Here is a 25,276-nt window from a genome sequence, read left to right as displayed (position 1 = left end):
CAACCTCTGTTGATGGGGTGGGACCCAGGCGGCCGCAGGTGACATAGTTTGGCTGCACGTTCCTCCTTCGTTTGCTTAGGGGATTCAGTGCAGAGCTCTGAGGAACACAGGGAGGTAGGTCGTGTGTTTAGGAAGCGTTTCTAAAACGTGTCACTGGCAAGCCCTGCAGTTTTTAGGGGAAATGCCCACCTGTCCTTCCGCTTAGTTCATGTGCTTTTGTCCTACTTTTACCTGGGACCCCCGCTGAGGTTTTTCTGACCAGTTCTCGCTCATTTAGCTTTAGCCGTGCTGCAGCACTAGGCACTCGATTCATCAGGCTCTGCTGCTCGGTGGTCGTATGTTTTTAAATACAGCAGACTTTAAAATCCTGTTTTTAAAAAAGAAATGCATCGAGTGATTTTTTTTTGGAGACTGAGGTGAGCAGTAGCCTACGCTGTCGGCTTTTTCTCACTTAACTTCCAGAGAGGTTTGCAGTAAAATTTAAATATTGCCATGCGGCTCCATGATGTGCCCTCATAGTCTGAATGCTCACTTTGAAGAGTGATTTTTCTCATGCCAGAAAATAAGGAACTGCTTCAGTGTGGATTCTTCAGACATTTTTGAATTATAGTAATGCACTGCAGGTTTCTTACTCGGCTGGAAAGTGTTGGATTCCATAATGGTTTTGTAGAGGGTGCCACGTGGGTTTTCTCCAGTGGGAAGAATCACTTGCAGCCTGAGCCAGTCTCCCTTTCTAAGAAGGCGATGTGCTGGTTTGCACGGACATCCAAGTTGGCAGATATTTCAGTGAAACTTTGGGCCAGTTGGCTGCTAAGCAAGCCCTTGGGATTACCAGATACATTATGCTGATCACTTGTTGTTGGTTCAGCCAGGAACCCCCAAACTTCATTTTGGCATCTGGATGGTTGCTGGGTATAGTATCTAAGACCCAGTTATAGTTGATAATGGAACCCACCCTCACTCTACCCCTTGAAACAGGACGTTTTTCCACTATGACCAAGTGCCAGTAATGTGGTGTATCCCCAAACTGGTTAACTCGTTATGAAAGACCTGGAACAAAGTTTCGCTAACTCTTTGAAGTAATGTGTAATCCAGGAAAGAGTTGAAGAAAGCAGAACAGCCAAGAGAGAAATCTTATCCATGGCTGAATATGAAGCAGGGCACAGCAAGGCTCAACCTTGATTCCATGCACGTACCAAGAGTGTTTCCCTCATCAGTGAATTGGCGACAATCTGTTCCAACACAACTGGGATGTGGAGCCAGCCTTCCAGACCAGAGAATGTGTCTTCATTTTAGCCCTAGGACTTTGCAGAAATTAGTAGAAAGAATGTTCCTTTCCATTTGACTATATTTGCCAGTACAAACTCTTCCCTTCCACGCTGTTCTTCCACATGTTGCTTCATCCCCTTCCCTGGAAAAATTGATGAAATATTCATGCTGATTTAGTTAATATCTAGACAGTATTAAAGGACTGGCGCTGCTGCCTATGAGTTATTTCCCCCTGAATCTTGCTATGTGTCCTGTATGTAAAAGAAGCATTTAACAGGCCAACACCTTACAGCTAAGCTCCATAATTCACTTCCTTTCTGATTTTATCCCACCAAAAAAACAAAAAGTCAGTGCCCCACCCTGTTGAGGAATGAATGGCTTGGCTTCACTGAGGAGCAAGCTGACCTTTTTTCTTCTGCTTTGCTCAGTTAATGAAATTAGAGCTTCTGTTTTCTCTCATCTGCAGAAGATTACACTGAGCAGCCATTGCTTTGAAGTGACACCCTTCCGCACCTTCTGAAAGTGCTGTGACCTTCATTCACCCTGTGTTCTCTCTCTGCAGCTGGTATTCTTCGTTGGCTTTGGAAGTTGGATTGTTCTTCCCTTAGCCCAGGTGCAAGCCATCACGCCAGTGGCTAATTGCATACTCTTCACTCAGAATGGACATAAGCAGTTTGCTTGGCCTGAATTTCAGTTGAGGAGGAGGACGGTTCTTGAAGACATTCACCAAACATGTGGATTCTACGCATGTGCTTCCTGGCTTGCCATAACCAATGGAATTAGGCTGGCTAGCCTGGTCCAAGGGTTGACCTATACCTCCTTATGGGAATGAATAGCTTCCGACCCCTCGGAGGAGGCCATTGTTAGGCTTCTCCCCCCCCCCCCCCGCCCCCAAGTGTGGATGTCTTGGACCTGTGTTACTACCAACTAGTCTCTAATTTGCCTTTCTCGAACAAAGTAGGGGCGGTTTAAGCATAGTACTGGCCAAGGAGAAAACACACACCCATTGGATTTTGCATTTGTGCGCAGCTCATTTAAAATGGACTCCCCCCTGGGCAAACCAGTGATGTGGCATATGAGTGCAGAGTCCTGTAGGTGAGTGCTTTTCCTCCAGCCAGCCTGATGTGGCAAAAAAGTGAGCTAAGAGAGTGGACTGTAGCCGTGTTTCTATGGGGCTTCTGGATGAAATCAGTTCTCTAGGTCAGCAGCAAACAACCTTTGGTCTGAGTGCCAGAAGGACATACATCTCCTTATGAAGACCCTGATGCACTGAGGGGGAGCAGACACTCAGAGCAAGCTGGGTCCCTAGCAGCGCTGCCAGCACCTCAAGAGCCTTGGCCTTTGGGCAGAAGGATTTGTCCTGCATGCTGAGCTGAATGGTTTGGTGGGGTGTTGTTGGTGGGCCTGTGCTTGCCCCTGAACTGGATCTTTATCAGTGTAGCTTCGAGCAGCTTTGAAAGTGGAAATGCCTTGGTGGCCCTAGGGAAGAGCTGTTCTGGGAAGGGGGGATGTGAGCCCGTAGGTTCTCTTGGTAGGTTTTGATACCATTAGTCACAATATCTTGGCTTGCATAGCTGGGTCAGCAGCTGGAAGCACCACACTGCTGCACTTCTGTTGCTTCCTGCTGGGTGGATCCCAGAAAGGGAGGGGAGGCACCTGCTGCTCCATCCCATGGAACTTGCCCTGTGTGGTTCTGTAAGATTCCATCTTGTCTCAACATGCTTTTCATAAGCTGTGTGAAACGGCTGGGAGAGTTTTGTCCAGAGAAGGAATGAAGATGCTGATGACGTTCAGCTCGGTTCTCCTTCTGAATGAAACCAGAGGAGAGAGTGGTTGTTCTGAGAGCACTGAAGGCCTGGATGGAGATGAGTGGACCAGCCCAGCCCAGATAGACACATGAACGGTGGTTCTGAATGATCTCAGAGTTGGAGGCTTCATTGTTCTGGACCGGGACAGTTCTTCTCCCACTGAAGGATTTTTGGTGCTGCTGAGCCAGCCACAGCCGGGTGCACTTTTAAGGCTGTTTAGGCTAACTGTGCCTGCTCCTAGAAAAGGGCCACTTGGCTTGATAAGTTCCAGTCTGGCTACTGTAATGTACTTTATGGGGTGTGTGCTTTTGGAGACTTATTTGGAAGGAAGTTTCAATTTCAAAAAATACGTCTGCATGGTAAATTACAGGAATGCGCCACAGGGAGTACATAACACAAGTGCTGAAACAACAGCATTGTCTGCCTGTTGGTTTCTGAGCGCAGTTTAACATACTGGGCCAAACCTAGTGCTAAAATAGGCATGGCCACAATTACCCAAGGAATCTTCTACCTTCCCAGGTTTCCACATACTCTGAGGCTCCCAGCATTGAGTCCTTTCCCTGCCTGAGGTGAGGTCAGGGGTGGTGGTGCAGGAGCAGGCCGTTCTCATCAGTTGCACCTTCTCCCCCTGTCCATGTAATTCCACCCCCTCCCCCCAAAGCCTGCCAGGGTGACTCCTTGGTCTTCCAAACCATGATCGGTGCCTTCCAAACTATGAATAAAGTGTTTTGATTCCAGCAGCTGGCATTTGGAGGAAGCGGAAGCAGGCTGTTTGTGGGAGGAGCTGTGACTCAACATGCAGAAGGTTCTGTGTTCGGTCCCCAGCACCTCCAGCTAAAAGGATCAGGCAGTATGTGATGTGAAAGATCTTTGTTAGAACCACACAAAACTCTTAACTTTGTTAGAGTCACACAAAATAGCGTGCAAGGTTTTATGTTTTCCCGTTCTCTTCATCAGGCTGGATGTTAAGAGCTTACTATAATGTTACAGGTAGGGAGAGTTGTGGCTGGTTGGCCTGAGAACCAAACCTTCCAAGGGAATAAAGGGGGGGCCCATACTCTTCAGCCCCCTTGCCACAGAGGATTTGGGATGTCCTGCATCCTGCTCTTCGGGCTATACTTTGGAAATCCTCTGCTTGCCCTTCCTTTAACACCCTATGAAAAGATCATCAGAGCTGTTGTCTTGCCTGATCTCTGCCCCTTTATGCCCATGCCATCCCTTCATTGAAACGTCTGTGACGCTGTGTGTAACCCCCACCATATATTACCTGGGGGGAAACACGTCCTGCAACACGCGCTCCCTCTTCTCTCTAATCCAATTAAATGTCTCTGCTCCTGTGTTAAAACTCTGGACTTTCTTTCTCTCCTTCTGTTGTAGGCCATATGGCTGTTTTTAATTCAGTCACTCTTGAGCTGATGAAACTACATACGGGACTTGGAGGATGTTTTTATGTGCACAATGGCTAGTTCAAGATAACTCAGTTTTAATCTGAAGGATCTCCTGGCCCCAAACCTTTGTGAATTTGTGTGTGCGCGCACGCTTGCCATCCAGTTGCAGCTGACTTACAGCGGCCCCCCCCGTAAGATTTTCAAGGAAAGAGACATTCACAGGGGGTATCCCATTGCCTTCCTCTGCATAGCAACCTTGGACTTCATTGGTGGTCTCCCATCCCAGTGTAACCAGTGCTGACTCTGCTTAGTTTCTGAGATTTTTAATAGATTAAAAATTAATCTATTAATTTAAGGTTTAATCTGCATTAAACCTTAGAGGGTGTCTGCATTTAAATGGCTGGCCAGAGACAGGGCACTGCATGGCTGGAGGGGCTGTGGCCCGTTGGGAGCACACTTGCTTGGCATACAGAAAGCCCCCCCAGGTGCAGGCAGCTCAAGAACTGGGGAGAACCCTTGGCTGCCAGTCAGTGTAAGGCAGTCCCAAGTCTCAAGTGTCACTTTAAGAAGTGAATGGTCTGTTTCTGCAGGAGGTGGCTTCTGAATAATACCTTTCCCCAGGGAGTTGCGCTATAGAATTCGAGGCTGAGTTCTGATGCATTGGAGTTAAACTGGTTTGACGGCTGCCAAACTACAAGGCCATTGCTATTTCGGGGGGGGGGGGGTGCCCAGTGAGAAATGGTGCTGGCTGCCCACTGAAGAGTGAGCCAGTCCTGTTCTGGAGCTCCCATGGCTTGCTCAAAACAGGGCATATGGTCAGGATCATTGTAATAAAACAAGGTAAAAACAGTTACTTGACGCTGCTTCTTAGTCCAGTAATAGCACGTATTAGAAGTGTGTACTGAGCATTTTAAGGTTCCCTTAGAAGCAAAGTTAAAGAGAAACATTTCTAGTTTTTTGGAGATGCCGTCATCAAGTCTTGAGGTGTCTGTGACTTTTTGTAGCCCTGCTTATTGTGAAAAGGATGAAGGTTTTCCGGGACAACTGCAGCCTCTTCAGCTTTGACAGTCATTTGGGGGTTGTTGTCAAATTGCCTGCGTTGCTTTGAATATAGATGTTGGATCCTGCAGATCTGTTCCTCTAATGGTGGCCTTTCTCCCAGCACAAGGAGACTTCCTCTGTTGCGACGGGCTTGACAGGGAGGGCTCTTTCCTGTCCTGAGGTAAGCTCTACCATTTGTGGAACAGATCTGCATGTTCCAAGCCAGTGGTCTCAGTGTGGCTTCAGGGGTCAGTGTGAGAAAACTGCAGTGGACATTGACATCAGTTACCTGATGTCCGTTACCTCCAGTTACCTTGGACAGTGTGGTTGGGCTTTCTTGTATTTCCATGTTGTGAGTAAATTGTTATGTGTCTGATTGTAATAATCCTCCTGCAGAAACAAACAATAGGAAAGCAAGATATGTGTCCAGTAGCACATTAAAGACCTGAATCTTGCTGTTCTACTACAGACCAACATGGCTACCCACCTCAGACAATAGGATAATTAGTAGAAGCAGCTAGTGGTTCTGCTGCCACCTGCCGTCAGATAATTAAGCTTCCTCAACGTTTGACTTTCTCAGCTGTATGTAGGCCAGCTTTGATCCAAGAGCAGGGCTGGCCAATAATGGATCACAGGGAAGACTCCCAGGAGGTGTCTCTTCATTAACTCATCTCTTCTTAAAAGCACTGTTAATCCGCTTGCTCCTCTTCTGTTCGTTAGGAATCATTTTATAGATTTTGATTTTTTTTTAGCTTTTGCCATTTTGATATTTATCCGTTGTTTGTATTGTATACAGCTTTATGCTTATTTTTTGTTTATATCCCACTTATCTTCCTGATGAGGACCCAGAGAGGCTTATCACATTGTTCTCCTCTCCTTCACCCTATCCCCACAATAACTTTTTTAAAAACATAATGGCAAAACTACTATCAATTAAATCAAATTGTCATTAAATCATATACCGATGTAGAACTTGCCCATATAGATTCCTAATCTTCTACTTCTATTTAAATATCTTTCCGTCTGTCATCATATTTAATAATAGTTCTTAATTATTCTTAGTTTTCAGCTACATAATTTAAAAATATTTTCTATTTTTCCTGGAATTGTCGAATTGGTCTGTTGTGTATACAAGATGTTATTTTTGCTATTGATGCATAACTTGTTCTTCCATTCTGTCAGATCTGGAGATTATTCTGCTTTCTATTTTGCTGCAAATACTACTCTTGCTGCAGTCACCATTATATTTAAATAGTTTGCTATGTATTTTTGTAATATTACTTGGTAAAAATATTTAGTAACATATTTTTGAGGTTCATCACAAACTTAAGCTTTAAGATCTTTTGCACGTCTCCCACAACAATCTTGTGAGGTAGGCTAGGTTACAGGCCAAGGGTCGGCTGGTGAGCTTGCATGGCAAAGCAGGGGTTCTAGCCCAGTTGTCCCAGGCCTTGGTCTCTAACACTCTAACCATGATGTCATGCCAGCTCTCAACTTTGAAAACATCTTTGGTTTTTTTTTAAAAGTAATCTAAAAGTGCTGGAACTAAATAACAATCCTAATGAAGATTTTAAGATTATTTCTTGCTGTATGTCATGATTTCAAGAGCATGCCTTTCCCAGAGGACAGCTCCGTTGGACGGCATGGGTGAGGGAGGAATAGGACGGAGTGAGGTTTTCTCTGGGTGCAAATCTCCCGTTGCAGGCAGATCCTTCCCCCACCGCGCACCAAATGCCGTCTGGCAGTCAACCAGATCTTGAATGTGGGTGTAAAACGGAGCGTTCTTCTCTGTCCTCTCCATCAGAGCTATTAAAGGAAGATGGCTGCTTGATGGAGGTCAGGCCTTTCTTAGTGCTGCAGTTCCAGCAAGCACGGACTTAGTGCATGACGTGAGCTGCTTTGGGTCATAGATTATGTGAGGATGGGCGGCCCTGTTGGGATAGTATGTTTGGTCTGGGAGAGGGCCATATTGATCTCACTGTGTAAGCATACAGTGGCACAGCTTAGCAAATAGTTCACATGAAAGAAGGTTCCTGGATTCATTGGTCCTGAAGCAAGCACCTTAATGAGAACCTTCAGCAGCACGCAAGAGCCAGTGTGATATAGTGATCTGTTAAATGTTTATAGATTATAACGCCGAACTAGAAGACCTGGAGAGGCCTGGGTTCAGTTCCCCACTCAGCCGTCAAGCTTATCAGGTGACTTAGTATGTCTAAGCAATGTCAGGATGCGGCTGTGAGGGTAAAATCAAGGGGTGGGGGGGAGAGCCATATAACCCCCCTGAGCACCTGCCTTTTTGAAACTGACTGCATTCCATTTAATATTTTCCCCTTCCTGTTTGTAGGTGTGGCAGATCCCAGAGAATGGACTCACGCTTTCACTGACGGAGCCTGTGGTCGTCTTAGAAGGTCATTCCAAAAGAGTGGGCATTGTAGCCTGGCACCCCACTGCCCGCAATGTCCTGCTAAGTGCAGGTAGGCCGTAGGCACCTGAGTAGTAAACAGAATTTGCCCAGCTTCCTTGCCATGGAACTGGCAGCTTGACCACAGGGTCTAAGGAGCACTTTCTGTATCTGTGGCTCTTCGGGCATAATGCTTGTGAGAGTGATACTTAATGTTTATATGGCACTTTTGAGTGTCCATAAGTTCCACGTATGCAACTTCTGTAATTTTTACAACCAATTTATAAGACAAATCAGTATTATTATCTCAATATATTTGGTGTTGGTTGATGGAGGGGGAATTCTGGCAGAGAGAATGGCTTGCCTCAGACCGTGGCCATGGCTGAGCATGGTGGATCATGTCCAAAGGAAGGCAGTAAAGATGGTGAGGGGTCCGGAGTCCAAGTTCTGTGAGGAAAAGTTGAAGGATCTGGGTATGTTTAGCCTGGAGAGGAGGCTACTGAGAGGTAATATGATATCCCTCTTCACGAATATGAAGGGCTGTTACGTAGAAGATAGAGTTGTTTTCTGTTGCCCCAGCGGGTCAGACCAGAAACAACAGGTTAAAATTAGAGCAAAAGAGTTTTCGGCTAAACATTCCTGACGGAGCAGTTCCTCCGGAGGTGGTGGGCTCTACTTCCTTGGAGGTATTTAAGTAGAGACTCGATGGCCACCTGACAGCAGTGATGATTCTGTGACTCAGTATGAACATACGCAGATTGAGAGAAGGAGGGCACGAAGGGGTGAGCTGGTGCTAGGCTCTCACGGCCCTTTCTTACATGCCTAGGGTAGTGCTGAGCTCCACTTTAGGGTCAGGAAGGAATTTTCCTCCAGGCCAGATTGTCTGGGTATCCTGGAGGTTTTTTGCCTTCCTCTGGGCATAGAGCAGGGTCACTGGGGGTGGGGGTGGTGAGGGAGGGAGGGAGGTAGCTGTGAATTTCCTGCATTGTGCAGGAGGTCAGACTAGATGAGTCTTGGGGGTACCTTCCAGCTCTGTGTTCCTGTTTCTCTGTGTTCATTCTTGTAGGACCAAGCCTACACCATACTGGCTTTGAGAAATTATTTTGTTCCATGTGATGCTGTTAATTTCCTTTCTCCTGCGTACTTGAAACAGACATTACCTGGAACAGCAACAAAAAACCCCTTAGCAGTGATTCTCTTGCAGTGTCTTCCATGAGGGCTTCTGGGAAGGCTAACCAAGGTGTTGCTTGAGAGCCTCTTATTTTCTGCTTAAATGGAAGTTTTCATTACTGGCTGTTCTGGGTGGAAATTTCAACTTTGCTGGTAGCTAAGCACATACGTTTTCTCGAGGGGGGTTACTGCCTCTGAAGATGGAGGTTCCTTTCAGCTGCTTGTAGCCACTGATGGGCCTCACCATGCATCTGTCTAACTCCCTTTTAAAGCCATCTGTGTTCATGGCCATCACAACCTCCACTGGCAGTGAGTTCCACAGTTTAATAACTCATTCAGTGAAGAAGTATTTCCTTTTGTCTGTCCTGAACGTATTTCCCAATAACTTCATTAGTTGCCCCTAGTATTATGGAAGAGGGAGAAAAAGTTGAGACATGGCAATCAGAACTGTCTCCAGTCTTCCAATTGAGTCACACCATAGATCTATACAGGGGCATTATGCATTTACTTCATTTTAAAGTCTGCCATTCTTTAAAAGACTCAGGATGGATTACTGCTGAAAATGACTAGGAAGGATCACACAGTACAAAGAACCCACCGTGCAGACAACATAGACAGACAGCACCAGCTTTACAGGATCAGAAGGCAATGCAGTGAAGCGTTCCATGCAACCCACGGAGTGATCAGGGCAGTGAAAAAAATGGAGACCAGCATAATATGGACAAGGAATACTACCTTGTAATTAAGTTCATCTCCATCTCCATTAACTACCCTTAGTCACTTTAAGCAGATAATTCTCAACATGGAGTTTGTCTTTCTTCTGCTTCCATACATCGTATCAGCACTTTAATCAAACTTGCCACCACCATCCACAAAGACCTCTTTCCCTCTCAGTCCTGGGCTGCTCAGACTGTATCAGCGTACATTTAAATTTAGGAGGCTCTGTTCCAATATGCATCATCTTACACATTGAACTGCATTTGCCATGTTGTCCATTCCCCCAATTTAGAAAGGTCCTCTTAGAGCTCTTCACAGTCTTTGTTGACGTCCCCCATCCTGAATAATTTGGTTATCGTCTACAGATGTGGCCACCATACTGCTCACCACCCCCAAGTTCATATCAGCTTTGAACAAATTAATAGCACCGGGCCCTGCTTCCTTCCTTTCATTGGGAGAACTGCCCATGTGTTGCCTATTGTTCAACCAATCTTGAATCCATGAGAGGACCCAGCCTATCATCCCGTGACCGAGCAGTCTTGGTGAGGGCAGGTACCTTGTCAGACTCCCTTTTGGAAGTCCAAGTATACCATGTCTGCTGGTTTGCCCTTATCAACATGCTTGTTAACCTTCTCAAGGAACTCCAGAAAGTTACTAATGCAAGAGTTCACTTTGCGGAAGCCATGCTGATTTCCCCATAGCAGGCTTTGTTCCTCGATGCACTTAATAATTCTTTCTTTAATAACAGTTCCTGCTAATTTACCTGGGACAGATGTCAGGCTGACTGGTCTGTAATTCCCTGGCTCCCCTCTGGACCCCATTTCAAAAACTGATGTGGCATTTGCTACTTTCCAGTTTTAACAACATGTTACATATGCTGGTTAGTTGACCAACAATCTCACATTTGAGTTTCTGAAGTTCCTGCTTCAAAATTTGCAAGCTCCCGCACCAGCCTAAGTTGGCCCCGAGGAGGAGTCCTCTTCACTAGGTGTGGGAGGGTCTTCCTTGGGCTGTGTTGAGACCAAAGTAAGCCTTGGTGCCCAGAGGTGCTCTGCCAGATGCTGGTGGCAAGTAAGAGGGAAAGCCTGCTGCCAGCGTGGCCTGACTGTATGCTTCCCAGCGGTATCTGCTGTGATGTACTGGTTAGACTGGCACGGTAGGACTCGGGGACCAGGATTCAGTTCAGCCATGAAACTCGCCTTGGGTTGGTCACAGTCTAATTTAACTTCCAGAGTTGTCATGAGGGTGCGACGGAGGAAAGGGCAGCCAGGCACACTGCACTGAGCTCTGGAGCGGAGGGGCGGGATGAAGGCAGGTCTGTAGGTGACCCATGTTCAGGTGAAGAGGCTGGACTAGATGGACCCTTGGTCTGATCTAGCCTTACTCTTCCTTGACTGTGTTGTGTATCCGTTGAATAAAGGCTGACACGGTTGAATGCTTTATTTTTTCTGCTGTTGGCACTACTGAAGAGGTCTGATGGCCAGCCTGGAGGCAGGTAAGCTCTTAGTCCCTTGTCTGTTGCTTCTTTAAAGAGGACTGGCATGAGGAAATCTGCTTTCCGTGGCAAAATGCGAATGTGATCACTGCCTTGTAAACCCGCAGTGCTGACTTTATCCTCTTTCAGGTTGCGACAATGCCATAATCATCTGGAACGTGGGGACTGGTGAGCCGCTGATAAACCTGGACGACATGCACCAGGACATGATCTATAATGTGAGCTGGAATCGGAACGGCAGCCTTATCTGCACGGCTTCCAAAGACAAGAAAGTCCGAATAATCGACCCCCGGAAACAAGAAATCGTTGCTGTGGGTATATGTTGCACTTTTTGCCAAGGAGAGTCGGGTTTTGCTTGAAACAAAGTTTGTTGTGCCCTAGATTCCTAAGCTGTATTGCATCATATCTACTGTGATTTTGTCTGGATGTGGGGATTAGATTGGGTCAGTTCAATATCGAATTCATGCTAGAACCTAGAAGCAATGAGATGGGGCCGTCTTAATATGACAGTGTGGCTTATTTTACATCTCACTGGGAAAACTGAGAGAAAGACATAGATATATAATAATAATAATAATATGTTTATTGCTTTTCCGGCCGAAGCCATAAGCCATACAAACACCAACAAAATATGAACTGTACACTTGAACATACCCAATTCACACAGACATAACTCGTCATTATCACTTTAAACTATCTAAGCTCATGAAGATTTTGTTTCTTTATCACCGTGGCTGAAAAGGAAGCCACTATAGCAGAGGTTTGATTGTCAGGAAAGTTATCAGACAATAACACTGAGATTGCCCAAGGAAGGAAGGGAAGCTTTTCTTTTAACATAATAGGAATAATAAATCTCTCTCTTTCCTTACTCCACTTAGGGCAAAAAACTATTATATGATCCAAGGTCTCTAACTTTCCTTGTCCACAGTCACAAACTCGTTCAGAATAAGGGAGTCCAGAGAAATGACCAGAAAGCACTTTAGAGGGGAAGGAGTTAAGTCTAGCCAATGTGAAGGCTCTGCGTTGAGCTGGAATCTTTAAAGAATAGCAATAAGATGGAATAGCCTCTGGGGGGTCATAGATACATAATGTGAATGGTCATTACTTTTCTTGCTGAGTGTAACAGCTTATTTACAACTCTTTCTTTTTCTCCCCAGGAGAAAGAGAGAGCGCATGAAGGAGCACGGCCCATGAGAGCCATCTTCCTTTCTGATGGGAATGTCTTCACCACTGGGTTTAGCCGCATGAGTGAAAGACAGCTCGCTCTCTGGAACCCAGTAAGGCCCGGTCCTGCCAATGAGTGTGCTCCACTAGTGGACAGACAGGCCTGCAGTGAGGCCCCTCCACATGGGTGCACTTTTCAGCCTTGCCCGCTGCAGATGTTTCAAAAGATACTTCCTTAGGAAATAAATTATTCATCCCCCCCAAAAAAAATTATTTTAGAAGGCTTCCCTAACTGTATTTATTTATTTGCTTAGTATATGTTTATGCTGTCTCTCCAGGAACCTGTTCAAGTCAGCTTACAACATAAAAACAATTTAAAAAACATTAAAATTAATTGCAAGTCAGCATTTAAAAAGTCTCGGTATAAAAACAAAGTTCATTTAAAAAAAGAGTACAGAAAACAGTTTCCAGGCTAAAATAGTGTTTTAAAAATCAACTCCTTAATTAAGAGCCTGGGTGAACAGAAATGTTTTGGCCTTGCACCTAAAGAAAGCAATGCAGGTCCCAGGCGAGTTTCAGGAGAATGGCCTTTCAAAAACGAGGTGCCACTACTGAAAAAGCCCTGTCTCTGGTTGCCACCTGCCTTACCTCTGAAGGTAGGGAAACAGAGAGCTGGGCTTGTAAGGCAGATCTGAACTGATAGGAGGGGCAGGAGAATATGGGCAGAGGCAATTATTTCAAGTACCCTGACCCTAAGCCATTTAGGGATTTAAAGGTAAGAAATGTCACTTTGAATTGTGCCCTGAAACGAGTGGGCAGCAGGTGCTGATCTGCCAGCACTGGGTTGTATCCAGCCCCTTGCAGTAGCTTGGTTGCTGCATTTTGGATGAGCAGAAGCTTCTAGACCATTTTCAAAGGTGTCTCACGTAGAGTGCATTACAGTAATGTAACCTGCATGTAATCAGAGTAGCTTTGAAACCAGCTGTAGCTGGTAAAAAACCCAGAGTGCCATTGAGGAGACCTGGACCTCCAAATGTAGGCCAGCAGTATCCCCAAGCTATGAAATGGTTCCTTCATGGGTAGTGCAAGTGCCTTGACAGGCTGGCTCCACAGTCCCTGAGCAGCTTTGTGTCACTGTCCACCAGCAATTCAGTCTAATCTGGATTGAGCCTCAGTTTAAGGCTGCAGTCTGTGTTCACTAGGCTGGAGGCAGATTGTAACTCTTTCAGAGCACTGAAGGCAATTTGAAAGAGGGCTTGTGGCTTGCAGTGCGTGCATGCGTGCTCATCACTTCTCCCATGAACCGGCTTAGCAGGATTTGGGGCTGTTTCAGAACCCTGAGGTGAAAGAAGTGTGTGCATATGCCATGTGGAGTGATGCTTCTCTTACAAACTGCATTAATCTTTTACACAGACAGTTATATTTCCAGCCTCAGAGTCTGCCTTCCTTCGTCTGTGATCCTGACCAATCATGGACAAAGGCACATAGGGAGCCATTCTTATTATTTTCTGTATTATATCTCTGGTATTTCTATTTCCTGAGGGTTGGCCAGAGTCCTAGCCAGAGCATGTTTTATTAGTAGGAAAAGGCAGTTCTGTTGAGGCAGACATTTCATGACTAGCATCAAGCATTTAGGGCTGTTCAGCATAACATTACCTTTTTGTTAATGAAGTGCTGATGCTTACACTTGAAGCTGTTGATTCAAGCAGAAATGTCCATCTGTTGCTATCCTGAGTCCATCCTGAACCTTGAGCTCTGGATGCATGCGCTCTTTAACTTTTCAAGACTTTTTGCATCTCTCGCTAAAGATTTCAGCAGTCTTGCTTGAGAAAGTCAAGAACTGAGCTGACTTCTCTCAGTTCAAGCGAGGATTTTTTCTTTTTTTTTCTGAATAAGGCAGGAATTTTAGATAGGTTGTCAGACTGTCCTTTTAAAAAAAATAAATGAGTCCCCTTTTTTTTCTTTGCAGAAAAATATGGACGAGCCCATCGCCCTCCATGAAATGGACACTAGCAATGGGGTGTTGTTACCTTTCTATGACCCAGACACCAACATTATTTACTTATGTGGAAAGGTAGGAAGTGACTGCGGTGCTGGTTGGAACAATTACATGAGGAGGGGGATTGGGCCCGGATGGCTCACGAAGGCGACCTGGGCTGCTTCTACTTGAAGGCAGTTCTCCGTGCAGCTGTGAATGCAGAGGCATTCTGCAGCAGAACGTTCACAAAGCAGTTTTCCTCGCACCTCCTTGCACGAGCCTTCTGCTACCAACACTTCCTGCACTGCAGGAATAAAAAAAGTGAGTCTCTTGCTGCTTTCGTTTTGAAGTTATAAGTGAAAAGGTGCGTTCTGCATTTTTCACCTTACAACAGCTCCAGAACAAAAAAGGGCTAGTTACTTCAAAAAATTAAAGCAGGACCTCGTATATTGTTGCAGTAGAACATAACGATAGTATAGTGATCTAGCAATTCCTGGTTTCTTAAAAAAAAATCCTGTGGGACATGTGTATAGAGGGGTTGTTGAATGGCAGCTGTGAAGGCTGAGCCAAAGAAAATGGCTCTGGTGTGGGTAGACCTACAAAAGTGGATGCCTTCCCCACCCACACAGTGTTGAAAGGTGCTTTGGCTGTGATCTTTCCCAAAGCATTGTACCCACCCAGGTTTTGGAAAGATCACAGCAAAGTGGGGAGAAATGGGAGTAGAACAGAAAAGAATTGTGTCCTGTGAATACTCCTGAAAATAGCACTGCTGTTAAGAGGCTTTCCACCTCTTTAGTTGTGGGGGAATCATTCTCTTCAGTCAAGTTTTTCCACCTTGAATATGTAAAAAGTGAGCATGAGAGCTTCACATCTCCAGTTATGCACTGTAAACAAAGAATGGATAATGTTCTGAGAAGAAAATGAACAAACTCTGTTCTGTATCAACAGAAGTCTCAAACCGTTTATTTGCAATACTCGACTCCCTCTGAATTGACCATAAAATTGTATAGGCCAGGCTGGTGGCTGAATATATTCAGCCTGTTGGCATCAGAGCACTGTGGCATGTTAATTGCAGAGCCTTAAATGGGGTGGCAAGGGGGTCTGACTGTGTCGAAGGAAGCTTCATCGATTCATAGGATTTTCCTGAACAAGACAGCACGAGGAAGCAGAAATTCCCCTGAAGTGCGTAGGTGCTGCAAAACTCCAAATTCTCCAACCATCTAACAATGGTCTGCATTTACTTAAGAAGGAATATGAAAATTATAGTTTAATATGGAACCTATTAGAGATCAAAGGACCAACATTTACAATCTCCCCCCCCCCCCCCCCACACACAAACTTTTTGAACTCATTTTGCTCTCCCTATCTTGGGCTTCTGGAAATCATAACTAGTATGGTTGTCTTTGGCTTCTTTTTAAAAAAAAAATAACTTGGATAGAAACAGAAGATCAGATGGGTAGAACAGGCAAGTCAAGCTGAGCTGTTTGTGGCTGGTATTGTGTCGGTATCTATCTGTTTTGCTAACAGCAGCAGAAGAGCACCAGAAAAGCCCGGCTGGATTGGACCGCTGGTCCATCTAGTCCAGCATCCAGCTGGTTACCCTGGAGGGCCAAAGAGGCCAAGGCTGCCTCCTGCCCACTAGCGTCCAAAACAGAAATGCCCTTTAGTCTCTATGGCTGGTAGCCATTGAGGGAAGCACCTTCCTTTGGCCTAAGCAGCCTTGGTCCGACACAGGAGGCGCCACAAAAATCCACGACATCTTGATGTGCTTTTGAGCAGCTTCCATTGTTTCTGCGTGGCTCACAGAGGGGTAGTGGATTTGTACTGTTGTTTAGACTCCTTCCCTTGCGAGCTGTTGACAAAAGAAAGCAAGAGTTCTGCTGCTGCATAAATCCCCTGCTAGGAAGTACTTAAAGTAGTAGTAATTTCCTAAACACACTCAAATACAAAACAGGGAGGAGGCTCAATAATAAAACCAAATAAAGTCTTCTCTTGCTGGCAGAAGACAGCAGTAGAGGGCGACATACAAATCTCCCTGGAGAAGGAGTTCCAAAGTGTTGGTGCCGTGACTGAGAAGGCCCTTTCTCAGCTTGCCACCCATCTAACCCCAGAGGGTGGGGGCACCTGAAGCGGGACCTCCACAGATAACTGGAGTGTCTGGGTAGGTTCATGTGGGAGAAGGTGGCCCTTAAGGCATGCTGGTTCCAAGCTGCATAGGGCTATACAGGTCAATACCGACACCCTGAATTGGGCTTGGAAGCAAATTGGGAGCCAGACGTGGCTGTCTGGGCCCCTAAGAAAAACTAACAGATCTGCTGCTTGCACCATTTTATTTATTTAGAGTGGAAACCCAGAACAGCTCACGAAAAGCACCAAGACAATTTAAACAAAATACTGTCTAAACAAGTGGAGGCTACATCCTAGGGTGGTCTAGTATCCACCGAGGATGGTCCATCAAGGCCACAAGCCCTTTGGCTCTGGCCCGAAGGCTTCCCGCCTCTGGCCATTCCCAGGCTTTATGTACCTGAATCTGCAGGGAGCCAGAGGCTCGGCCTGGGTCATGACTGGCGGCTCTCTGCCCACAGCCCCCCTCCCCTGCTGACGGAAATTCCAGATGCCATTGCGGCACTACACAGATGCCTTGCGTCGGCGTATTGTGTGTGTGGCTGTTCAGTGGTGCTGTGGCATTTGAAAACAAGTCCTCTTCTTGCTTCTGGGGTGGAAATGCCACATCCCTTAACTGTCCTGTATACAGCAGTGCTTTGGAACAGTCGTAGGCAGGACCTGATAGATGTAGAATGTTTTTTCAGACGATATCTATTACGGATTGTGCAGTTGCCCATGGGGGATGAGATTCATTCATGCTTTGGCCCTTCCCTGTGGTGTTTTTTGAAAATCAAGCTTCACTAGGCAAGCCAAAATGTTGGCTGACCTCATTATAAATGGGGTTGGGAAACTCGTTCACTGAGGAACCTTGTCAGGAGTCCAGGGGTGGCTGCTGGCTTTTAGCGATATGTGGCAAAGGGACTCTGTCTGCTTGGGGCTTCTCTGAAGGGGCCAGAGGGGACAAACTACCCCTTTATCAGGCATGCTGCTCTTGGTGGGGGTTTGCAGGGCCTTGGCCCAGTGGATGCGCTCAGATTCCAGGGTGGCCCCATGTGTCTGCCCGAGGGAAGCCCATCCAGGCATTAGGAAGCATTGATGCCTGCCTCTTAGTTTTGCCTGCCTCTTTTCTTTCAGGGTGACAGCAGCATCCGCTACTTTGAGATTACAGATGAGTCACCCTACGTTCACTACCTCAACACATTCAGCAGCAAGGAGCCACAGCGAGGGATGGGATTTATGCCGAAGAGGGGCCTTGATGTCAACAAGTGCGAGATAGCCAGGTAGGAAGGGAAGCCAGAGATGGCCAAGCCCTGCCTTCCCTTCGCTAGCTCTGGGATCATAGAAGTCATAGCTTGGCCACCCAGCCCCTTGAGTCGGGGCCAGAGCCCCCGGCCACTGCATTTTCTGGTGGCTCAATGCTTCACCCTTTATGAATGGTTTCAGAAGATGTACGGGCATAAGGTTTCTGGACACAGCATGCTGTGCATAATACAAGTGACTTTTCTGGCACAGGAGAATGGTTTGGTTGTGGCTTATTAACTGTGGGGGCTTTTCCCCCCCTTCTGAAATATTTCATTCTGTGGTGCTACTCCGTGTATCATCTCTGCATGCTGCTGTCGGGGGTGGGGTAAGGTCAGGATTTCTTTTCTGTATTTTGTGGTTACGTATTTTCGTGTCATTTTTACCAAGCATTCCCTCCTTTTGGTATTCTGTATAATAGTGAACAGTGCTTGCTTCCTATTAGCTCTGGTGCTTTCTTCCTCTCCCAAGCCAAGAGCTCATTGGCTGTGTGTTTGAGAAGAATGCTGTACATAAATGAAACTTTCCTTATAAAATCAGCCCAGGGAAGCCCTGTGTTGTGGGCTACACTAGACCACTTCATTTTTCAGGAAGGCATATTTGTAAGATTAAAAAACAAACCAACTTGTAATACGTACAGTAATGTTAGAAGTATAGTTTATACAGAATGTGTGGGGAAAGCCATGTATCTCCAGGCTCAAATAAGACCCGTTTGCCTGCTGGGAATATTGCGGATCTGGGGCTATGTCTGCCATCTTGTCCTTTAAACTGGAAAAAGCAGCTACAAGGGGCCCTGTGGCGTTTAATTCCCCTCCCCCCCCGGGGGTATTAAATTATACCCATGTGGGGTATACAAGCATTTGTGGGAAGGCCAGGCACTATTTCTCTTGTGGAGGGAAAAGGCACAGTCTGGGAGATGTTCATCTCCTTTGCCCTTGATTCAGTCCTGCTCCAGATAGGACCGCTGCCTGCTGCTGCATTGTGGCCTGAATACGAATCCCCTGCATACACGTGGTCTGGTTCTTGAGCGTATACCCTAGCACTCCTAGTATCAGAATAATCATTTTAAAAAACCAGGCTTGTGTGGAGCAGTAATGCAATGAGAAATACACGGTTTCCTTGTTTTTTCTTGAAAGGGAGAATCCTCTCTGTGAGCCTCAGCAGTAAGTAGGAATGTTTTAGAGGGAAAGGTAGGCCTGGGTGCCAACACACTGAGTCCTTTTTCTTTCCTTTTGAAGATTCTTCAAGCTTCATGAGCGGAAGTGTGAGCCCATTATCATGACCGTCCCTCGGAAGGTAAGTGCTGTCGGCCCTTCAAACCGGTGGTCTTCCCAGGGCTTGGGGCTTTTATCAGCTGGGTTCTTACATCTCTCCCCCCTCCCCCCTCAGTCCGACCTATTCCAGGATGATCTTTATCCGGATACGGCGGGACCAGAGGCTGCTGTAGAAGCTGAGGAGTGGTTTGAGGGCAAGAATGCAGACCCCATCCTCATCTCCTTGAAGCATGGATACATTCCGGGCAAGAACAGGGATCTCAAGGTGGTGAAGAAGAACCTCTTAGACAACAAGCTGGCGGCCAACAAGAAGAGCGATCTCATGAACACCCCAAAGAAAGCAGCGGACAGCCCAGATCCTGTGAGTAGACCCAGGTGACACCCTGTGACACCCTTCGGGGTCTGTGGCGTCACGTTTCCTCATTTCCCTAGTTCCATTGGGAATTTTATTTATTCATTGAATTTGTCATATTTCTTATACAGCTTTTTTGCCAAGTTCTCAAAGCCGTTCACAGTGTTTAAAATAAAAATAGTGGAAAAAGTACAACCCTAACATTAATTTAACATCTTCTAAAACATCTCACAAATCTCATTCATCAGCAGCGGTGTGAGATAGTCTGGTTGTAAACGATGGGATTTCCTGTGCCAAGTGCTTGGCTTGACCTGCCCCTGAAAAGAGGCCAGAGGAGAAGGAAGGCCTGCCGCTAGCTTGGGGTGACCACCAAACATGCCCTGTGGCTTTTGAATGCCCAGTGTCAGCACCCTGGGAGCCGCTTTATAACATCACATAATAACATTCGATTTATATACTGCCCTTCAGAATGACTTAACTCCCACTCAGATTTTTGGGCTGATTGGCTACTGGAGAAGAAATGGGTAGCCCATGCAGTTGGGGAAGCACCAGAGTGATGGGCCTCTTTCTGCTGACCCTTGAGCAGAGGTGGATGGAGTCTCTAGGCAGCCCCCCACAGAGCGTGTGGCAGCCGTCTGATGTAGCAGTCACTGAGGCACAGGTGATGGTAGCGGTATCTCTTTGTTCCAGGAGGGGGCGTAGCTGGTGAATCAGCCAAAGTTGATAAAAAGGCATTTCTGGCTACAGCCGTTACCTGAGGTTCCTTCCAGCAGCACTGTCTGACCAAGGTGGATCCCCAAGCGACAGTCCCACAGCCATTCATGCTCCGAGTGGGACTCGCATCCCTAGGCCAGCATGGCTTGCTTCTTGGCCTGCCCCTGCTAGTGCATGTTTTAAGGCAGCAGGATTCATGTAAGTGATGCCTGGGGCAAAAGTGCACCTTCTGTGGCTCAGCAGCTCCCCTGCCCTTCCGTCCAAGCAACGCTGCTGCTTTTGTCAAGGCTCGGTAAACCCCCTGGCAGCCCAGCCAGCTTGGCGGGAAGGAATGGTTTTGTTTTGCTCCACTTAACTGTTTCTTCCCATTATTTTGATGCTAATTTTCTGTCTCTTTGTTCTAGCAAAACGAAGCCAAGTTGGATGAAATTTTGAAAGAGCTGAAATCTCTAAAAGACACAATCACCCATCAAGACGAGCGCATTTCCAAGTTAGAACAGCAGATGGCAAAGATTGCAGTCTGAGAGCTGAGCAGGAGGAAGCGGAGGAGGGGAAGAGGCAGAAGTGTGAGCGAGGGGTGGACTGTGGAGGGAGGGCCGGGGGAGAGACACTGCCCTTGGGAAGACGTTCCGTTTCCCCAGCACTACTGCGACCTGGATATTTCAGCCAGCACTCGGTTCTCCTCCTAAATTCACAAGCGCCAGCAGAAGCCGACGATCCAAAGCCAACCTCTTTCTAGTAAAAGATTATTGTTTTGCTCCTGATAATTGTCATGTGGCTGTTGCCAAAAGTGCTGCTTTTACAACCTGCTTAATTGATTTGAATGCCAGTCCTTCTGCCTTTCCAAACTAGCAAACTTCCCAGGATTTGGGACCAATTACTGCATTGTTTTTAAAGTACTTTTTTTTAAAAACTTCAAAGTTGCCAAAATCCAGAAGTAGCTTTTTTATTTTTTCTTTTACCATTTTGCAGTATTTGATTTTCTTAATCTAAAGAATTGTGTCTCTGTGTTTTATTTGTGCCATTCAGGGAACAAAATGGGTTTGCCAGAAATCTTTTACCGTTGAACATTTGTAGTGAAAGTCCCAACGCAGCAGGGGCGAGACGGCCGGGAAGGCCCAGCGCTGAAGTGGCTTGAGCTTGCTGACTTTTCTGAAACGCATCCCCATCCCCTCCTCTCCGTGGCTCACAGCCCCGCCTCTCCCTCTGCAGCGGAGTGCTTTCCCCAGGCCTGCCTGTTGAAGTCGTGCTTTCCCATTAGCCAGCCATGATTTGCTTCGGCTTTAATCTTCATGGCGTCCCAACTTGGCATGTGGTGGTGGTTGCTGGTTTTTGGGTCTGCGTGTTTTCTTCAGACATTCTGTTTATCACCTAGGTAATAAGGTTTTAAGAATATGATATTGGAGCATCAAGGACACATTTTACAAGCTCTTGAGCAACTTGCTGGGACGTCCCCCCTTCCTTCCTTCCTTCCCTGTGTTTATAGCTTGCACAACCATGCCTCTCTCAGAAGCCTTGTCTTGGTCACTAAGGTTTATTTAAATTAGTGAGATTTTCTATTTAAAAATAAAATTCTTGTGTTCCTTGAGAAATAGCAGTTTGACTGTCCATGCAGCGGCAGAGGGGACAGCCGTCTGCTCATGGCTGATGCCTTGGACTGTCAGGGCTGGTAGTCCGGAGTCCGATGGGTACTTGGGCAGAGAACCAGCCTCTGAGCTTGACAGTGTTGGGCGGGAGGCTACTGGTCCCTTGGGTCACCTGTTCTTTGCTGACTTGCTAGTTTTGGCATCACTCTCCAACTCTGAGTAGGTGGCCCTGCAGCCCAGCAGAGACCAGATGCACGGTGCTCTTGGCTTGCTGCCGGGTCCCCCACAGGAGGCACTTGCCCACGGCTGCCGGGGTATCCCGTTCAATACCTCCAGCACCTGGCCCTGACTGGTAGCCTGTCACAGTCTTTTGTACTCTGCCTGCTGCAAAGTTTGGTTCCCAGCAAGCACACACAGCTGTCTTTTGTCCCCCCCCCCCCCCCGAGTGGCATCTGCCTTCAGGTTTGTGAGAGCTGATGGTGACCTTCCACTCAAAGAATGTTCCTAGTAGCAGCACATGGCTGAAAAGAGCCACACCCTGGCGCCTTGGTGCTCATCCGCAGGGAATGCAGACAGCTTGTGGGTGCCTGCGCTGCAGCAGAGGGCAGTCCCTTCACATCCCAAAGGGAGTTCTTCTGTTCTGCTGCGTTCTTCTGTAATGTCTGGAGAACCAGAGGTCACTTCGCGCTAGAAAGGCGTGTTCAAACACCAGAGGAGATGCTGGATGTTCCTGCCAAGACTTTTTTTTGATCTTGCGGGACTTTGTCAGGCTGCATCCACGTGGCTTCCTGCAGGTAGCGTCACGTGAGGAGGGGGGGATTCAGAAAGAAGCTCCACGGCAGTTCTCGCCGCTTGTGCTGCCTCTAGTTTGCCAGTCCAACTGCAGAGACAACAGCAGTCTCTCTTTTCCCCTCCCCTGGTGCCTTGAAACTGTTGGGTGTATCGAGTTTCCAGGAAGCTGGAAGATGCCTGCGGCTGGGCCAGAACGGGGGGGGCTCACTGGTCACCTTGAAGTTCTTTGTTATCAGAGGTTATCGTGTACAGTGTGTTTCTCTTTTTTAAATGCAGAAATACAAACACAAACTCACACCCCTTGGGAACAAAAACTGCATTTGGATATAGTGAGCCCTCATTTCATCACCTGGGGTAAAAATGTGCTGTGAGCTTTTTCTCCAGTAGCTTCGTTAGTATTTCTAAAATTGTCAGTTTTTAAAAAATATATTGCATGTTCAAAATTTTAACAATAAATGCTCTGGGAGGACACTGGGTTGGATCCTGCAGATCCATTTCACTAACCAAGCCCCCCCCCCCACCAATGCAAGGAGCCTTCCTGTGTCATAAGAGGCTCGAAGCCTTCTTGAACTGGGGTCAAAGCACCGTTAACAGAATGGAATTTTTAGGCTCCAAAGCATTATATTTGTGTATGGGAAGTTGTTCCACAGGGACAGAGAACAGAATCGTTGCTGGGGATGTGCTGGAGCGACATTGTGCGTGCCCGTGTGAGAGCGGTGCGGTGAAGATTCAGAAAACAGTCGCTTCCGTAACTCGGGACTGGGAATACTCCAGGAGAGTTATGCTCGATACCGACTGGTGCATTTTGAAAAGAGGAGCGGAAGGGAGGGGAAGCTGTGGTGGGTCTGTAGCCAAGGCATTCTTGGGGTGGCCTTGAGGTTTGGTATTTGGGTTTACGAAGTGGCAAGTGACGTGTGGAATTTTGAAAGGGGGGGGCGGGAAATAAGAGAGGAACTCCCTCCCCAAGTTACCTTGTCAATCTATACATGTTGCTTCAGTGTTATGTTCTGGGGACCTTTGGAATTTTTAATCAGGGGACGGGTGGATTTTTTCGCCAAATGTCTGGTTCAGTAATTCCCCGGTGCCCTTCTTCTCTAGCTCCCAGTAGTACTGGCTTTCATTAGTGATATTCTTTAAGGAGAGGAGGGGTTGGGAAAGACCTCCTTGGAGGTTTAGTTTATAGTGTGCATTTTATTTAAAAGAACTGGTGGTGGCTAACCAGGCTCAAGCGGAGTCAGTGCCTGCAGCTTTTTGCTAGCTGTGACATCCCCCCACGAGGTCCAGCAAAGGTGTTTGAGAGATGCCCTCTTATAGAGCGGCCATAGTGTTCAGTCCAGATACTTGCTTCCCGTTTCAAAGATTAAAAAAAATCATTGATTACATCCATTGCTTTCTGTGGTTGTCTTTATTTTTCTCTGGGCACGATCTTCTGGGAAGTTCTCCTGCACAAGTCACATTGAAATGGATGGGAGCGGTGGATAAGCACAGGTGTGTCCTCTGTAAAGGAGGCAGAAACAAGAACTCCCTCCCAGAGCATGTCTGGCTGCTTCCAAAGTCAGCAGCCCTGTGACCTCACTGTTTCTCTCCCTTCCAGCATCTCTTTAAATGTTTTACCCGTTTCCCTGCCACAAGCATCAGGCAGTGGACTGATAAAGGGTGGAAAAGTGGGTAGCGCAACACACATCATCTGTTTTACTTGCTGGACCTTACACAAGATGGAAGAAATGCAGGGCTCAGTGGCAGCCATGTCTAGGCTGTAACGGGAGTCCTTAATAGCCTACAGAGGTCTGAATAAATAAATGAACATCACGTGGCCGATGTAGGCCATTTTGGTTCCGGTTGTCTGGATCGTTTCAACTTGGTCTCTAGATGATGCTGCCAGAATCTTGGAAAGGTAAAGGGCATTCCCTGCAGCTTGAGTCTGCGCCTTTCTTGATAAGGAGTCATTATGTGTCCCGTTGTGGAGGATTATAAATTCTTTCGCAGAGAGAGCCTTCCCAAAAGCTCTAAAAGAGGCTGTGAACAGGCAGTTTTTGAAAAAAAACCCCAGTTTCTAATTTACCTTTTTTGGCCAAGGCCTTCCGAAGACCATTTAACCCAAGTTAAGTATTTTCACTGCCAGAGAACGTAGTGATAGCCGTATGCTTTAAAAAGGGATTGGACAGATCCATGGAGGAATAGGTCTGTCAGCTACTAGCCATGGTGACAAAGGGAACAAATATTTCCCCTGGATGCTACTTATTTCCTCTCATCTTCCAAGGATTGAAGTGTTGCAGCAATATATTTCACAACGGCCTGTGCTGACGCTTCCTTTCCCACCAGTGTCAGCTTGCTCTTGTTTGTGAAAATAGGTGGTGAGACATACACTGTTCTGATCTTTCTCTGGATGCCAAACTCTCTCAAAGGCCATTTAAGGCAAAGCTCTTCCTTCTAAATGTGTGCATTCACGTGTAATTAATCAAAGTCCTATCCAAATGCATCCTTTGTGTTAACCTTAGAAGGGGAACTAATCTGGATGAAATATTCTCTGACTTTCCCTACCAAAACTGCTGTGGCAGAACTGGACAGTCTTCTAAAGCTGCCTTTGTCAGACTGTGGCTAGATAAGGCACTCTCTGCAAGGTTCCCTTTAGAAGCAAGAATAAGTCCAGTGTCTGGCAAAGGAAGCTTTATTGCAGAAAAGGTCCATTATAGTCCACTGTCCTGAATAGGAGACTCAGGAT

At 46.7% G+C, this 25,276-nt stretch overlaps 1 protein-coding gene across 4 annotated transcripts in view; it reads left to right on the top strand.

Annotated features, from left to right (window-relative positions):
- CORO1C (coronin 1C) overlaps positions 1 to 21,106 on the top strand; it is a 74,341-nt gene extending 53,235 nt beyond the window's left edge. For 3 of the 4 annotated variants that reach the window (XM_054996104.1, XM_054996102.1, XM_054996105.1), the window contains exons 4-11: positions 7,851 to 7,980; positions 11,419 to 11,600; positions 12,447 to 12,566; positions 14,423 to 14,527; positions 17,672 to 17,817; positions 19,075 to 19,132; positions 19,226 to 19,471; positions 20,581 to 21,106. In XM_054996104.1, the coding sequence (XP_054852079.1) occupies positions 7,851 to 7,980; positions 11,419 to 11,600; positions 12,447 to 12,566; positions 14,423 to 14,527; positions 17,672 to 17,817; positions 19,075 to 19,132; positions 19,226 to 19,471; positions 20,581 to 20,700 (1,107 nt within the window). In that variant the 3' untranslated portion in view covers positions 20,701 to 21,106. The remainder of the gene's footprint in view (positions 1 to 7,850; positions 7,981 to 11,418; positions 11,601 to 12,446; positions 12,567 to 14,422; positions 14,528 to 17,671; positions 17,818 to 19,074; positions 19,133 to 19,225; positions 19,472 to 20,580) is intronic. The other variant, XM_054996103.1, reaches the window with a different exon arrangement.
- Positions 21,107 to 25,276: the final 4,170 nt, after the last annotated feature.

This window comes from Eublepharis macularius, chromosome 13, assembly GCF_028583425.1.
Source record: "Eublepharis macularius isolate TG4126 chromosome 13, MPM_Emac_v1.0, whole genome shotgun sequence".
NCBI lineage: Eukaryota > Metazoa > Chordata > Lepidosauria > Squamata > Eublepharidae > Eublepharis > Eublepharis macularius.
The sequence above is the reverse complement of the archived record's forward strand: the minus strand, read 5'-3'. Positions and strand labels throughout refer to the sequence as shown.